General features: G+C 39.7%; 4 protein-coding genes, 1 long non-coding RNA gene and 1 pseudogene across 7 annotated transcripts in view; 2 read left to right on the forward strand and 4 right to left on the reverse strand.

The window, feature by feature from the left end:
- The window catches only part of LOC136342165 (uncharacterized), a 62,154-nt gene extending 60,141 nt beyond the window's left edge, over positions 1 to 2,013 (reverse strand). Inside the window, exons 1-2 of the long non-coding RNA XR_010732606.1 lie at positions 1,822 to 2,013; positions 1,609 to 1,741 (exon numbers count right to left, since the gene is read on the reverse strand). This is a non-coding gene — a long non-coding RNA (uncharacterized lncRNA). The remainder of the gene's footprint in view (positions 1 to 1,608; positions 1,742 to 1,821) is intronic.
- A 1,023-nt stretch (positions 2,014 to 3,036) lies between these two features.
- On the reverse strand, positions 3,037 to 6,961 carry Pcif1 (Phosphorylated CTD-interacting factor 1). The gene is made up of 11 exons (XM_066287253.1): positions 6,795 to 6,961; positions 6,369 to 6,736; positions 5,842 to 5,995; positions 5,671 to 5,792; positions 5,489 to 5,621; positions 5,305 to 5,440; positions 5,052 to 5,252; positions 4,857 to 4,994; positions 4,510 to 4,799; positions 3,873 to 4,142; positions 3,037 to 3,818 (listed from the first exon to the last, which is right to left on the reverse strand). Exons 2-11 carry the CDS (start codon positions 6,730 to 6,732, stop codon positions 3,599 to 3,601), a joined length of 2,028 nt encoding a protein of 675 aa, XP_066143350.1. The 5' UTR covers positions 6,733 to 6,736; positions 6,795 to 6,961; the 3' UTR covers positions 3,037 to 3,598.
- A 316-nt stretch (positions 6,962 to 7,277) lies between these two features.
- Positions 7,278 to 11,136, forward strand: LOC136342149 (basic proline-rich protein-like). Of its 2 annotated transcripts, none has more exons than XM_066287694.1 (5): positions 7,278 to 7,444; positions 7,531 to 7,766; positions 8,260 to 8,986; positions 9,041 to 9,239; positions 10,559 to 11,136. In XM_066287694.1, the coding sequence occupies exons 2-5, from the start codon at positions 7,542 to 7,544 to the stop codon at positions 10,809 to 10,811; spliced, it is 1,404 nt and encodes a 467-aa protein (XP_066143791.1). In that variant the 5' UTR covers positions 7,278 to 7,444; positions 7,531 to 7,541; the 3' UTR covers positions 10,812 to 11,136. The 2 variants fall into 2 exon arrangements, with proteins under 2 accessions (XP_066143791.1, XP_066143792.1); XM_066287695.1 differs by having other exon boundaries at positions 7,279 to 7,444; positions 7,562 to 7,766.
- Positions 9,261 to 10,529, reverse strand: LOC136342153 (uncharacterized). Its single transcript, XM_066287701.1, has 2 exons — positions 10,263 to 10,529; positions 9,261 to 10,213 (listed from the first exon to the last, which is right to left on the reverse strand). Exons 1-2 carry the CDS (start codon positions 10,263 to 10,265, stop codon positions 9,299 to 9,301), a joined length of 918 nt encoding a protein of 305 aa, XP_066143798.1. The 5' UTR covers positions 10,266 to 10,529; the 3' UTR covers positions 9,261 to 9,298.
- Positions 11,131 to 13,941, reverse strand: LOC136342151 (cAMP-dependent protein kinase catalytic subunit alpha-like). 2 transcript variants are annotated; one of them, XM_066287698.1, is made up of 7 exons: positions 13,820 to 13,923; positions 12,938 to 13,761; positions 12,453 to 12,605; positions 12,167 to 12,396; positions 11,946 to 12,111; positions 11,730 to 11,897; positions 11,131 to 11,673 (listed from the first exon to the last, which is right to left on the reverse strand). In XM_066287698.1, the coding sequence occupies exons 2-7, from the start codon at positions 12,953 to 12,955 to the stop codon at positions 11,356 to 11,358; spliced, it is 1,053 nt and encodes a 350-aa protein (XP_066143795.1). In that variant the 5' UTR covers positions 12,956 to 13,761; positions 13,820 to 13,923; the 3' UTR covers positions 11,131 to 11,355. The 2 variants fall into 2 exon arrangements, with proteins under 2 accessions (XP_066143795.1, XP_066143796.1); XM_066287699.1 differs by lacking the exon at positions 12,938 to 13,761 and having other exon boundaries at positions 12,167 to 12,605; positions 13,802 to 13,941.
- On the forward strand, positions 13,114 to 14,453 carry LOC136342047 (uncharacterized; annotated as a pseudogene).
- Positions 14,454 to 14,734: the final 281 nt, after the last annotated feature.

The raw sequence follows: 14,734 nt of genomic DNA on the forward strand, positions 1-14,734 counted from the left end.
TCAAGGAGCCATTGCCGTAGCTTTGAATTGGTCCTCTAAAACTGCAATCCTTTCTCCGCTCAACGGGCTTCGCGACCCTGCTAGTTTGCGAGATCCCCGCACCAGTCCTCGAACAAACCTCACCCTGTATAATTAAGTACACTTTTTTACAGTAAGAATGTCAGATCTACTCTACCTAATTACACCGCAATTATTGCTATTATTAATGATTTTTCTTGTATATTCTGATGCGTTAGCGCACAATGCGCTGAAATTAGTGATTGAAAAATTAGAATTTGAATAAACGGTTCATTTCGAGCCACAATCTTAATTAAAAATCTTTTCATTATACGCGCTATAACACCTTGCGCTTCACGGGGATTCAATCGTTTTTGATTTGGTATTCAAGAAATGCCTACGCAGATTATCTCTCTAAATACTCTAATAAATGATCGGATGCGTTGCCAGCTTATTAATATGTGTGAGTACCAGGTGAAGGAGTAATAATATAACTTTTTTTTATAAGCACCGATAGCGTCAGAAATCATGAAATCTGAGGAATATTATTATTTCTATATTCCAATTAGGGCTTCCTGCTTGCGGCAATCAGCACCGACGCTGCTAATAGTTGAAGCTCCATTACGCCCGAGCTATGGAGTCGCTAATTGCTTGTAACAATTTTTAACCTAATTGGATTTTTGTTAGCTGCTTATTTTTAATCGGCCCATCCGCAATCTTTTGATATTAAAGCTTTAATGGATAAATTGACCGAAATAACTACATTACTACGAGAAGAATATAATGCATGCTTTTAGCTAGGGTTTAACGGTGTTTTTGGATGTTAATGATATTAACAAAAATTACATAATTACGGTCCTGCATTCTTCGAGTGCCGCCCCCTTGTTACGCAAGGCGGTGTGCAGGTCCGTCTTTGTAACAATAAATAAACTTGCAAATAACTGTGTTAACAGAACAGATCGAATGAATATGCAAATCGCTTGGTCCTGCATCGATTAATTCCGATCGGGGTGCAATAAATTTGTCTATCTGCTATGGGGTATTAGACATATCAATGTTATTTAAATAAACATAAACCATACATCACAGGGAACTGTGGCAAAGGAACTGGGAGTTCGAAGAAATGACTGAGATATAGATGTTAGATGACTGCCCGGGGCTCGTACGTATTAATACAATGGGTAATTACATTACTAATAACTGGTTTTAATCGACTCGGCATCTGTGCTTTACAATTTATAACAAGTTTATAGAGATAATGCAGGATTGATTGCATATACGATACATTAAGATAGTTTTCTCCACAACCCATGATAACCAAGTTTGTAGGCAGGAAGCTCGTTTTTTAATTGGAGCTTCACAATTCAACAATTAGCTGTTATTCCGTTCCTAATAAGTTGAAATTAAGAAGGTATTTATCTACTACGAAGCCATTAATGGACGAGTTAATCTTATCAAAATATGTAAAATATTGTAATGCGTCCAACTAAGGAAAGCTGCTATATCAATTTCCTTCTAAAGAGGAACACGTGCGGATTAGATATGTTTTGTATAAATATTTATATGAATTATTATTACGGCCGATAAGTAGAAATTACTTATCTTACTTACTTTACACCCATCCGCGTACGCAGGTTGCACTTCCCCTTGATTACGGTGCATCGAACGGTTTATCGTCAAATGAACATCTTCCGTTTCTTTATCAGTTCTGCATATTGAATAATTTGCTTTCGACTTTGTTCACCTAAAAATATGCATAATCAATTCCCCAAACTACACCGAATAATCTCCAGGTGTTGCGCATTCTTCGCAGCTGGAACTGACCTTAGATGGTACTCGCAACTACATAAAACAGTTTGAAACACCTTAGATTATACAGTTAATCAATTCGCTTATTTATAGCAATTATGTTACGTGTGTTTATAGCTTGAACATTACGGGAAAATTTAACAACCCCGCATTTAAAACACGGTTGGAATTATCTTAATTAACAAAATGTCAACTTGTCGACGGTAACTCTGCTAAAGCGGTCGTTATCTGACATCGAGTCCACTTCGTAGAAAATCCATTATAAAGTCGTGAAACTCTAATGAGTGTTTATATTATATATTTGGCGTATTTGAAACCGAGATTGGAAGAGCTGGTGGAAACGTTCCACATAACTAAATCTTTTGACAATATGGCGAACAACGAGATGAAGGTCACGATATTATGATCTTTATGGCGGACCTGTCACTGATCCTCGTTAATTTGTCTCGGCCAACCAGAGCGCGGCAATATGTACAATAAATGAACCGAGAACGAACCGAAGACAAAGTGAATTACTGACCGTTAAAGTTAATTGACTAGCGACAAGTGATTCTTTCACTTGATCGTCCAATTTTTTCGATCCGTCCAGTCACGACCGCTCGTGCCCCAAACTGTGCTTATGGTCAGTCAAGCACGGGAAAAATATCTTTAGTCTACATCTATGTTTATGGAAACTGCTAGGTTTTGCCAAAGAAAACCTGTAGGGCGCACTTATACCATGAAGTGGTCATTGCAAATGCAACGAGATGATTTTGACGAGAGGAGTGTGATTACAAAGCAACGACAGGAAAAATCATCCGTTAAAAATGAGCTGGAACTTCTTTTGTTGCCATCGAATCACAATCAGATTTGATACACTGAAGGATCACGAAGTTTTAAGCGTCGATATCTCGGGGTCCAGAAAAGCAATTTAGTGAAAAAGGAAGACTAAATTAATCACTTTGATGAGTTCAATAATCCCACACTTGGTGGATTGCTTTATAATAGTAGAAAAACTGCTTACTAGTAAAATGAGGATTCTTCAAATCGTATTTCTAAAGCCACACGGCTTAAACTATCCATATACGTTGAATCTTGGCGACATTTGGAGACGTACCAGTCACAGACGGAATGAAAACGGATGCATTGGGAAACGAGAAGAGGAAGGAATAATGTTCAGATTTACTCTGGCCGGGTGACAAACACATTGAATATTGGTTTTTCAATCTACTTCATTTTAAAAAGGCCTCATTTTCAACTTCGATTTCTATTAACAAAAAAATACAGCAAAATCGTGGCTTATAAACGAAGAAATAATAACTTACATTACATACATTTTATGTATACTTAATCGATTAAGATAAATCTCTCTATTATACTATAAAGAAGGAAGAAAAATCGTTCGTATGTATAAAAGGGGCTGTACCTATGTCATTATTTACACGAGTCGAATCTAAGTTAATCTGCGACGACCGAGTTTCCGTTAACTTTCAGGTACGTAAAGTTACTTCGAAAATGCCGCGTTAAGGGTGCCTCAAATGCGAAGACTGGCCATGAAACCCAATGAATTTTTTTTTGGACGTAAACCTACCTATTTCATGGAGAGCACAATTCAGTCGACTAGATTTCTATTGCACCCAATGAATCAGAATTCTATGCAAACATAAATAAATGCTGAAGGACGAATATCGAACTAAAATGCATTTAACACGTAAATTTCTACTTTCCGAAAACAGGACACCCTTGACCAAACCCTACATTGAACCTCTTTAAAAACATCTTCAGTATCGCCATAAATGATACTGCTTCAAATCTATGTAGAAGTAATCACTTCTTGCGGCTTCTCCGAAGTACTACCTTGCCTGGTAGGACTCAGCAGCTCCTGTCTGTCTCTCTCTCGCTCCCTTCCTGGCCGAAACGCTTCTAACAACGCTTGCACACGTTCCTCTGTGGGCTCCCATTTATGATGTCCCGCAGCATTCTGAAGCCAAACAATCACAGTGCCATGATTCGACCGCACATTCAGTTCCGTTCTAGAAAATTAAAATATCAACGTATTGAAACCCAAAATCAAAATAAAAACGAACCTGTTCAAGACATGCTGAAAGCCATGCCGAAACTCGTGTTCATATGCAGGAATCGTCACTTGTTTGCGTTTGAATTGGCTGGATTCAAGCCGGACCAAGGCAGCAGGGGTAGGCTCTCGATAATCGGGTACCAACACAACAAAACTCAAAGGTTCAGGACTGTCGTTTAAGAGTCGTTCCATGTGGTTCACCGAGGCCTCCATTAGTTCTTCACAGTAAGGAGGGTTGGCCTCAAAAGACCCAGAAACAGCTTTTAATTGTAAAAAGGGACTAGAAGAAAATTTAGAGAATAAAATCCAAACTTTTAAAAAGTTTTATGTAGATATCAAAAGGTATTTGCGAGTGATGTGCGTTTCTTCCTCGAGATATTATCAATAAAGGCGCGTATGTGCACTGGTAAATTTACAGTCGCCAAGTTGTCAAGAAATATTTCTATCATTTCCGTATTAGATTCTTTCAATAATATTATTTTAAAAAGAATCATTTACTGATTAAGTAATAAACTTTCAGAAAAAAAATTGTTAATTATTATTTCTGAATTCAAAATGTAATTTACTTAAGCGCTAATTCACAACTTGAGCTTCTTTTTAATTGGCCAATTAAGATTTAGGTAATTGATTATAATCTAAATTCTCACCCTCGGCTGCCAAAGTACGAATCGCAGTCGCCAAAAGCGGAACAATACTGTCGGAAATAGCAGTTCAACGGGGAGGAAAAACACTCAAATGTTACCCCAAAAGCCCTGTTCAAACACTCGAAAACCGTCACCGGCAACGACTGCTGTGTGTCTCTAAAATCCAAGTTGGCATTGTTCGGTGAAGGATTTACCCCCAAAAAGGTGGCGTAACGTTTGAGCATCACCCATACCCGGGGGATGAATAATTCGAATTTGCGATCGTCGAAACAACTATGCCGGTATAACTGTTCCTACATAGAGAATATCGTGAAAAACTGGGTAATAGCAAGGGAATGCGGCAAATGTACCAATTTTTGGAGATATAAGCTGTTAATAGCCAATGAGTCTCCTTGAAATCTCAGCACTGCTTGGTCCCGATCTGGCAAATATTCGACAACAGGCAGTCGAGGACAGCCAATGGCAAACTGCATTGGATAACACCATACCTATTATAGAAAACGAAATGTTACTTTATTTCGATAAAATACTATACAAGAAATTACTTTTCGCACAGTCTGCATAGCAAAAGGATGTGGTGGCAGCTCCATACCATGCTCCTTGAGGGAGTTGTTCGATTTTTCTCTAACTTTTTTAGCATATTCACAGGACAAATTGTACAATTTTAAACAAATTCCTTCAACTGAAGCTCTCACTGTTTCCGTCAAATGTGGCTGACACTGTTGTTTCAAATGCGCTAATCGGTCCTTTATAATAACACAATGTAACGGTCACCTATTTTAGATAATAAAAACAAACCTGAAAATCGTCGTAAGTGGCTCCCACCGTTTTCCTCAGCCATTGAAACGTTTCATCAACATTCCATTTTACTACTTTGCGGCTCTCTGCCTCAGCATTCCGCGATTCCATGATTTTTTTAGCTGCTTCGGCCCACCTACATTCACACCTTCAAATATGATCAACATTTTTCAACCCAGTATACCTGGAAAGCTGTTTCCTCGCGTCTCCAGTAAACTTGGGCCTAACCAGCTTAATGGGAATGTCATTCATAATTTCCCTGTACATAGATAAGGATATTTCCGGATAACAATTACTTGGCAGCAGTGGATCGTACCCTAAAAGACCTAGTTAGCAAAGGAAAATCTCCAATATAAGCGTAAGAACCTGTATCAATGACTTTTCTCTCCATCAGCCACCTGTTGAAGGAATCTTTTGGGGCATCGATTGATTCCCTAGAATGACACAACTCTTGATAGCACTGCCTGAGCTTCGAGAGCCAAGCACACCTATAAAACAACATAAGTGACGATTGAAGGCGGGCTGCTGACGGGTTACCTATAAGCCTCTATTTCAGGGTGAGAATGCATGAATATACACAGTGGTCGTTCGAGAATTATCACATTTGTGGGAATTTCTAAATCCCAAGGTCCGGCCAGGATGAACTTCTTCGCTTGCGGGCCTTGAATGTCTTCTGAAGCTCGCCTCTTGCCTAAAAATGGTCATGTACAATTTAAAACCTTATGGTTAACATTTACAGATACATTAATTAAATTGATGAGCGGCCTTGGGAGATTTGACAAGATTTAAAGGTCAACAGATTAAAGTGGTGGCAACTTTAAGCCCTTTTCATGTTAAAGATATAGTGCAATAGACAGAAATAACCATTGTACCTGAGAATGACAGTTCTCAGTATAACCATTTTGAAACTATCTATTTTGGTTTGTATTTTACATTGTATTTTTGACCCAACATGTTACTTAAATACCTGATACAGGGCTTCTTCGTTGATAATTAATAAAGTTGCAGTAAAGCAAATCATAATAGAATATTCCTCATAAATTACTTTTCACACTACTAATTACCTAAAGGCACAGGCGTGTGTATAGGTTGTGGAACTGGCAGTTGAGGGAGCACAGATATGCCCAATGGATCAGTGATAGGATCGAACTGTGGCTTAGCCAAGGAAGGCATCTCCCACAAACTTTCACCAGTCAACTTATTCCAGAAATAGGGTCTGTTTTCTCTTTTTGACCAAAACTTCTTCCAGCCCTGCTGAACAAGTTCGAAAGGCAGCTCATACTCGAATCCCTGATTTGCTGGAGGACCCTGTGGCGTCGTGGGCATTGGCATATGTGGATGTGGAGAACTAACTGGAGTTGCATTCCCATCAACCGGGGGCCAGACAGGGCGCTCCTCCGTAGCTTTTACCTCTGTTTCCTCGTTCATATTCCTCTAGTGTTAATTTGTTTATTATTAGATGATTTAGCATAAACTCGTTGTAGGCTTACCGAGGGACGACCAACGATTGTGTCCTATCGATTGAGCAGTCGAAAAGCACTGATAAATAAGGGAAAATTGGGGTTGAAAAATACGCAATTCGTTTCAGTCATGATTCACAGGAAAAAATTTCGTACACTTCCACTTACGACGCCATTTGCTAACTGAGAAAATGAAAATTCTCAAAACAAGCTAAAACCGCCAAGGTCAGCGCCACTCGCGTCGAGAACGGATGCTTCATGAATTAAAAAGATTTCATACAAGACAGGAAATCTGTATTATTTTGTGAACTAAAAAAAAAATTATAATACATAAAATGATATATGTAATTTTCAATTATTGTCTATACAGGCTTAGTTTTTAGTGAAAAAATGTTCCAAATGAGGACTCATCAAGCATTATTTTTATTTAAATTTCTCCATAAAGTACTTTTAAGTTCTCCAATAGATGTCCCTAGAGCGCACTTTTAGAAATCCGTATTACCGACTAATAAATCAATCAATGCCTATTCTAACCTCAACTGCTCAACAATCTCGAATTTTTTAAAACTCTCTTTTGTTTCTATTTTCTAGTTTTTAAAGCGTCGTTTTAACGTTTATATTTACGATTAAAATCAATTATTACTAAAGCTAGTGAAAATTGCACATTCCTTTTTCATCTGGTAGGTATAATTTTGTTAGTGTAACTTACTAATCCCCAAACATACAACTACATAACGTTCTTTGTGTCTTCTTTCCGTTCAACTAGATACCAATATTATGTCTACTGCATTTGCCAGGAGCAACGCTCCCAGACCGCCCCCCAATCCTCAACAAATCCAGAAACTTTTGGATGAGAATGGACACCTCATACAAACAATACAAGAGTACCAAAGCAAGGGCAAAGCCCAGGAAGTTATTCAGTATCAAACGCAGTTACATCGAAATTTAGTTTTCCTTGCTACGATTGCGGATAATGCCCAAAATGTCAACGCATTATTACCAGTAAGATTCAGTAATTTAGACTTAATTAAATATTGCTAGAAGTGGTAAAATATGGAAATTATCTAGTCTCAAGAATCTTCATTTGATTCAGTAGTAATTTTAAAGCCCTTAGGTCCCTTTCAGTAAGTTTTGTTAATTTCTTGTTAACTTTATATAGTATGTGTATTTGATGGAATAGCAACTTATTATCTGGTATTCAGCCAAAGAGTTGAAATTATGAGAAATATGTTTTGCAACCTCACAAAGTATATAGGGCAGTTTATTTTTGATTTGGAAATCAAATTTATTTAAAAAATACACATTTTTCTATCTTTTCACAAAATGCTTTTGTTCATTATGTATATTGCACAGTCCATGCAATTACTACTGTTGTAAAGTCTAACAGTTATTTTTATAATAATTATTGTAAGGTAAAAAATTTACGGAAATTGACTTGGGGTTTTTAAAAACTACCAATTCAGTGGTAAAGTAAATTACTAACATTTTAAATAAGATGATCCAAGCTCCTGGACCAGCTGGTCCTCCTCCAAGTGGACAACCTGGCCCTGGAGGTCCTCCACCTCCCCAGCCTGGTCAAGGGCCTCCGCCACAGCAACCTCCATCTCAAGATCAACAACACATGAACAATTACAACCATCAACAGCAGCCTCCCCCTGGAGGTTATAGGCAACCTCCAGGTCAGCAGCAGCCTGGAAGGAATGGTCCTCCCGCTCCTGCCCCGCACCCTAACTATCCTCAAAGGGCATACCAACAAGGCCAATATCCCTCGCAGTATCCGCCGCAAGGACAAGGATATCCTCAAGGGCAATATCCGCCTCCCAGTCAAGCTCCAATATATCCGCCAAACACCCAAGGCAACTATGGTCAACCCCCTCCAACAACAGCCTATAATAGCTATCAACAGCCAGGTTATGGCAACCCTCCTCCATCTGCAGCTCCTCCTCAAGGCCCCCCTACGGCATATGCCCCTCCTAATGCACCTCCTCCACAATCTCAACCTCCTTATGGTGCTCCTCCTAATGGTCCTACCCCATATGGAGGTGCACCCCCACCTCAAAGTTATCCTCCACCACCTTCGCAAGGCGGCTATCCACCACCGCAGCAAGGCTATGGGCCTCCACCTTCACAAGTTAGTCAGCAACAAGGGCCACCAGCTCCTCAAGGCCCTCCTCAAGGGGGGCCCTATGGGCCTCCACCTGAACAAACACCTCCAAGCCAAGGTATTAGTTAAGAAAATTCTTTATTAACTGGTGAATAATAAATTATTTGGTTAGGTCCTCCTCCGCAAGGTTATGTGCAAAGTAATACTCAATCTCCCCCATTTTCTGGCCCTCCCACAAATAATCCAAGCCCCCCAGTTAATACTGCTCCCCCTCCGGCATCAGGACCAGGACCTGCACCTCCACCATCATCGCAGCCCTACCCAGGACAGCCTCCTTATAACCAGACTTCACAGGCCAATCCAAACGCGGGGTAAGTTATTAATTCCAAAAATGCTTTTTACACAGATATATTTACAATTACATTAAACGTTACTTTAAATTTTTTACTACTTTCTCTAAACTGAAGTTTCTTGTTCCGTCAAATTCGCTACGACATATAGGGCATCTGAGCAGTTTTGCTTTACAGCGAACACATACAGAGTGTCCTTTCTTGCAGACTTCAATTTTATCTTTCATGCTTTCGAAGCACACTGGGCATTCAAGCAATAGAGTTATCGCCCCTTCAATTGAGCTGTCAGAACGTTCCAGTTTTGTATTACGTTTTTTTTTTTTGTGCTCATAAATGACCAGTTTAATTTTCAAGTGTTCAGTGCTTTTTACATGAGAAATATCAAATTTATAGTCTAACCATTTATCTCCCGTTAAATACTTTATTTGCTGATTCTTCCATCTCACTGTGTGATTCTCCGAGTCAAAATTCACATTGAAGTAATAGGGAGCATTAAGCTTATTTAGAGGAACCACTTTAATGGTTATGGAGCTTTTTAATTCCAAGGAAACCATGAATTTTAAGCTTTTGGTCGAGACTAAAAATGCCGCAGAACACTCTTCACCGTAAGTCTGGGTCTTTGTAACCATCAAATCCTCGTCAATAAATACGTTGTTTGGGTGTTTTTGTTGAAAATGTTTCATTGCATCCCTAGCTTTATAGGATGATTTGCAAATGCAACACTTAATGTCTCGGTACTGGCAGTATAGTTCATGTTCAGTGACGTGCCCCCATTTCAGCTTTTGAAGACAACCATCACTGCTGCAAGGGAAAGATAAATTCACTGCCGTGTTTTCAAATAATAAATCTCTAACAAAAAATTGTGTTTTGGGAATATCACATCTTCCACAGACGAATAAATTGTTGGTGCAAATAAAAATAGGCGGAACGGATAGGTACTTTGCGCAGAGAGAGCATTTAAGCTGGTTAAAGTCTGGTGCTTCGCTAAATAAGGCCTAAAAATTGTTTTGTTTAGAATTTATAATAAAGCAAGTACCTACTTACCATTATGCCTATAAATAACCGTTTAGTAGAGGTACGATCTGCTGTGTTTTTCACTGTTAAATATACATTAAAATTATATTCGGTTTAACGAGATTGTGTTATCTGATAAATGTATCCGATAATTCGCGGTTATCAATCTTCATAGAGTTGTAGGGTCTTGAATGGAACAAATTAAAAAGTATTGATTAGTCTATTTTTCTCGCATTTCTCCGATTGCAGGAATTTCGTGTTTTTTTTTAAATTAAACTTATCAGTAGTGGCAAAGTTCCAAATACTACTACCTATATCAATATCAGATATACTCCTCCACCCAACCAATACCCCCCATATGGGCCGCCAACCAACGCCAATTACCCCCCGCAACCGAGTTATCCGCCTCAACCCCAATACCCCCAACAACCACAAGGCTATCAATATCCAAGGCCTCCAGCAGGGCATCCAGGAGCTCCGCCTACAGGGCACCCTGGACAACCCGGCCAAGCGCCACCTGGACCTCCACCCCAAGGCCAGTATGCTTATAATTACTCACCACAATCTAACCCGCAGTAAGTTTATGCTTTCAAGTCTTTCTTTAAATATAAAATTATTATGTAAAGTGGTCGGTTTAAATGAAAAATTATTTTTTTCAATAATTACATATTTGTGTCTCTCGTCTTTAATTAAAATAACTTAAGATTATCTATAAGAAATTCTACTATAATGGGTGGTTTTAGGGGTGCAAGTGATAATATGGAATACTTTCGGGCACTTCGCGAAATATCCCATATTTTTGTGTGCATCCTGTAACTAGATAAATTCAGAATTTAAGTTCACCTACATGTTAAGTGGGTAGATATTAATATATTTCCGGCAAAATAAAATGCATTCGAAGGTACGCCACTGTTTTATTGGCCTTGAATATACCATGAATAATCCAGCATTCAAAATTTTCTATAAACTCAATGAAAATTTACACTATTAATGCTTTATTAGAAATGGCTACACAAACACCGCAAGAAGGACTATAGTAAATACCCTGTTAGCTCTATTGATTAACACCACTTAGGACTTAAATGCGTTCAACCATTTCTGAAGCAGCAAGGTAAATACATAACTAAAATGCTTCAAATTGATCCTGGAACAAGTTGTGGTTGCTGATCTTTAAGTCGGTATCTGGGAAGTCGTCGAAGTTGGAAGTGTCCGCTGGGCCCTTGATCTTGGGCATGAAGGGGGGCTCCACCTGCCTGTTGTATATCCCCTCGAAGTTGGTGTGATGGAACCAGCGGTGCCCTTTGATGTCCGCGGTTCCGTTGCGCAGATTACCAAATCGTCTACTTAAATCGATTTGCAGCAGGTTTCTTATCAAATCGGTCAGTTCGAGAGTAAACGAAGTAGGCGGCTTATATTTGCAGGAGATTATTTTTTCGTAGACCTTTTTGGGAAATAAAATTGCATCGCCACAGTAAAAATAAAGTTAATAATGCAGACCTTCATGGGGTTACCGGAAGTGAAGGGCGGATGCCCTGCTGACATTTCGAAAAGCAGCACCCCGTACGACCACCAGTCAACGGCCTTGCCGTAGCCTTTGCTCAATATAATCTCTGGAGCGATGTATTCGGGGGTACCGCACAAGGTCCACGTGCGACCCTTTACAATCTATACAAAACTTTTATTCCTTTTCAAAGCTTCTGTCCAGTGATTTACCTTGCAGAATCCCATATCAGCAATCTTCAAATACCCCTTCATGTCAACGAGAATATTCTCTGGCTTCAAGTCTCTATAAATAACGTCACAGTAATGGAGAAATTCCAATGCTAACAATACTTGAGCTGCGTAGAACTTTGACAGATTTTCGTCGAATTTGTGGTTTCTGTAGACAATTTATTAACAAATATATAATATAAAGGCATATCTTGAGCATGCACCTTCTTAGGTGAGTGAACATTTCCCCCCCGTTAATGAACGGCATGAGCAGGTAAATATAGCTGTTATCCTTGAAGGAATACTCCAGCGAGATCAGAAAAGGAAATTTGGCCGATTCGAGGATTTTCTTCTCGTACAGGGTGTGTTCCACTTGCTTCATCTTTATGATCCGGATTTTGTCGATCACTTTCATGGCGAAGTACTGCTTTGTCTTGTTGTGCTGCACTAAAAACTATTTTCTCATTTGGTAATGACTCACCTTAAACGATGAATTTCTCGGCAACTGACCACCCGCCCAAAAGACCCAGCTCCCAGCGTTTTCTTTCTTTGAAACTGCCTCAGGCCCTCCGATGAGGAGGATATGTTCCTCTCCCACCGGTCATAGAACTCCTTGCGTAGCTTCTCCAAGGTTTCCACATGTCCAGTCTTGGTGGGGGTTCTCTAAAAGTCGGAGATAAGTTCCTTGAGGACGGTGCTTAAATGCTTCGATAGCTGCTGAAAACCCGAAGGCGTGGATAATTTTCTGATTGGTAGAAATTTTGATGAGTCTACTCTGTCGCTTTTCCTTAAAAGAGTTCCGTGAAAAAGTTGCCTCAGCAATGATTATCTGCTACTGCCAAATAGGTATTTATCACTGGCGATTTGTTTCCAATATCAAAATTCGCGGTGCATCGAGGCAATTCAGCTTGGAGCAGAGGTGGTCAAGAAGCTGACCCCCAGAGCGTTTCTTCCAGATCCGTGAGGGGGGGGGGGGCAAGCACATAAAAACTTACCTTAAAGAAGCTTAGCATGGTTTTAATGCCGCTTTAATGATCTGTCCGTATTCCGCTGCATTTTCACTGGCTAGTTTGAGCTGAAAGTTTCGGAAGCCGCCAGTAAACAAATTTTAACACATGAACTTCATCATTCAACACCGCCACCACATCGTTTGCATCCTGCATACGCGATAATGTTGTGGAAACAGGGAGTAACCTACCAGGGATGTGAGAATAATAGGTTTTTAATGATACACAGCAAGAAATCAGTTAACCAGTTCGCATCTGTTTGATGAAAGACCGCTGCTGAGCGCTATATTTGGTTTTTTATTAAATATTGATCTATCCAGCGAGCGTAAATGAAGACCAGCAAAGTGTAGATAATACTGATGGGGAAGCGTATTGCCTGTCTGTGCCTTGATGTTTCCGGGCATATGAGGGAAATAATGGATGTCACCTATTATACTAAGAATTTCTAGCTCCCGCTTTGTTGTTAATGAATTTTTTAGCGAACTCACTCCTCATATTTAATAACACTGCTTTGAATTTTCAATAAAACTGCCTTTTTGAGGTCCTGCTTTAACGATGATCATCGCATAAATTTAAGAAGGTTGATCTTATCTTGAACTTTGACGACTGATCTTTAAAAATAGACGCTGCAATTGCAGCTGTTTGAATCGATTACGAGTTTGGCTTGGAAGACGTAGCCGTCGAATCCTGCACATTAGAGCAGGCAATCCATTCAAGATGGTCAAGCCGGACTGGCCTTCGGCGATGCCGCGGATGTGAATTTTAAATTCGATAATTAAGAACTGCCATCCACTTCTCAGAGGCAGGCCTTGCTGAAAACAGTACGATTCCATCAAACTAACTCGGCATTACCTGAAAGCCATCACGTACTACAGATCAAGATATGGCCGAACTGATGGAGGGAGGAGGAGACGGTGCCATCAGCATGCCATCAAGCACACGCAGAAAGGGGCTGACTTTGCCGCGATTGAGGGCAAACACCAGATAGCTAAAAAGCCCTTGCAGGATGTGGCGTGTCTCGATTTGTCTACCTCTTTGCGGCAGTACCACGCGAAGGAGTACATCTTTCAGGCTACGTTGAATGGATACGTGGAGACACATAGGATGTTGTATAAGCAGGAGAGCGAATTTCTGAAATTTAATTCAAAACGGCAACGCGGCGCATTTCTTTTGTTTCAAATTTACCACTAAATAATATGACGTGAGGTAGCGCTCTCGCGACTACAACGATGCCAGACGTATTTTTTTTCTCATAAGGGTTAAATTTATTTTGAGGGGAAGCAGGTTATTGATTGATTTTTCCAGGGGACGTCACCTCATGCTTTGCCTCCTGGAGCCTATGGACCTAAAGGACCTTGCCAGTGCCATTTGGACATATGATGCGCTTTCGAAGTTGGCCATGTGGGGTCTTACACTGCTTCTGAAAGCCGTAAATCATATTGAAGGTTAAAGCATTCTATAATGCGTTCGTCTCTAGATGGAATTTTTTATAGTGCCATGACACATTTTATTTTAGGGTGAATTCAATTGTACTATTAATATTCTCTGATTTTCATTTAGCCTTATAATTGAACACGTTTCATTTCAAATACTTTGTATTAAACGATTTTTTGCACATGCAAAACACCTTCGGTCAAAATGGACCCAGTTATCTTCCTCTCGGGGCAAGCATTCCAGCAAAAAATCACCAACAAAAAGAGCAAATTTTTCAAGTGCTAGCTAGCTTACCTTCTATTGTAGCTGCATAGAGGTTTTCATACCTTTTCTGTCTTTTAAGTGTTTAGT

This window comes from Euwallacea fornicatus, chromosome 11 (assembly GCF_040115645.1).
Source record: "Euwallacea fornicatus isolate EFF26 chromosome 11, ASM4011564v1, whole genome shotgun sequence".
Lineage (NCBI taxonomy): Eukaryota > Metazoa > Arthropoda > Insecta > Coleoptera > Curculionidae > Euwallacea > Euwallacea fornicatus.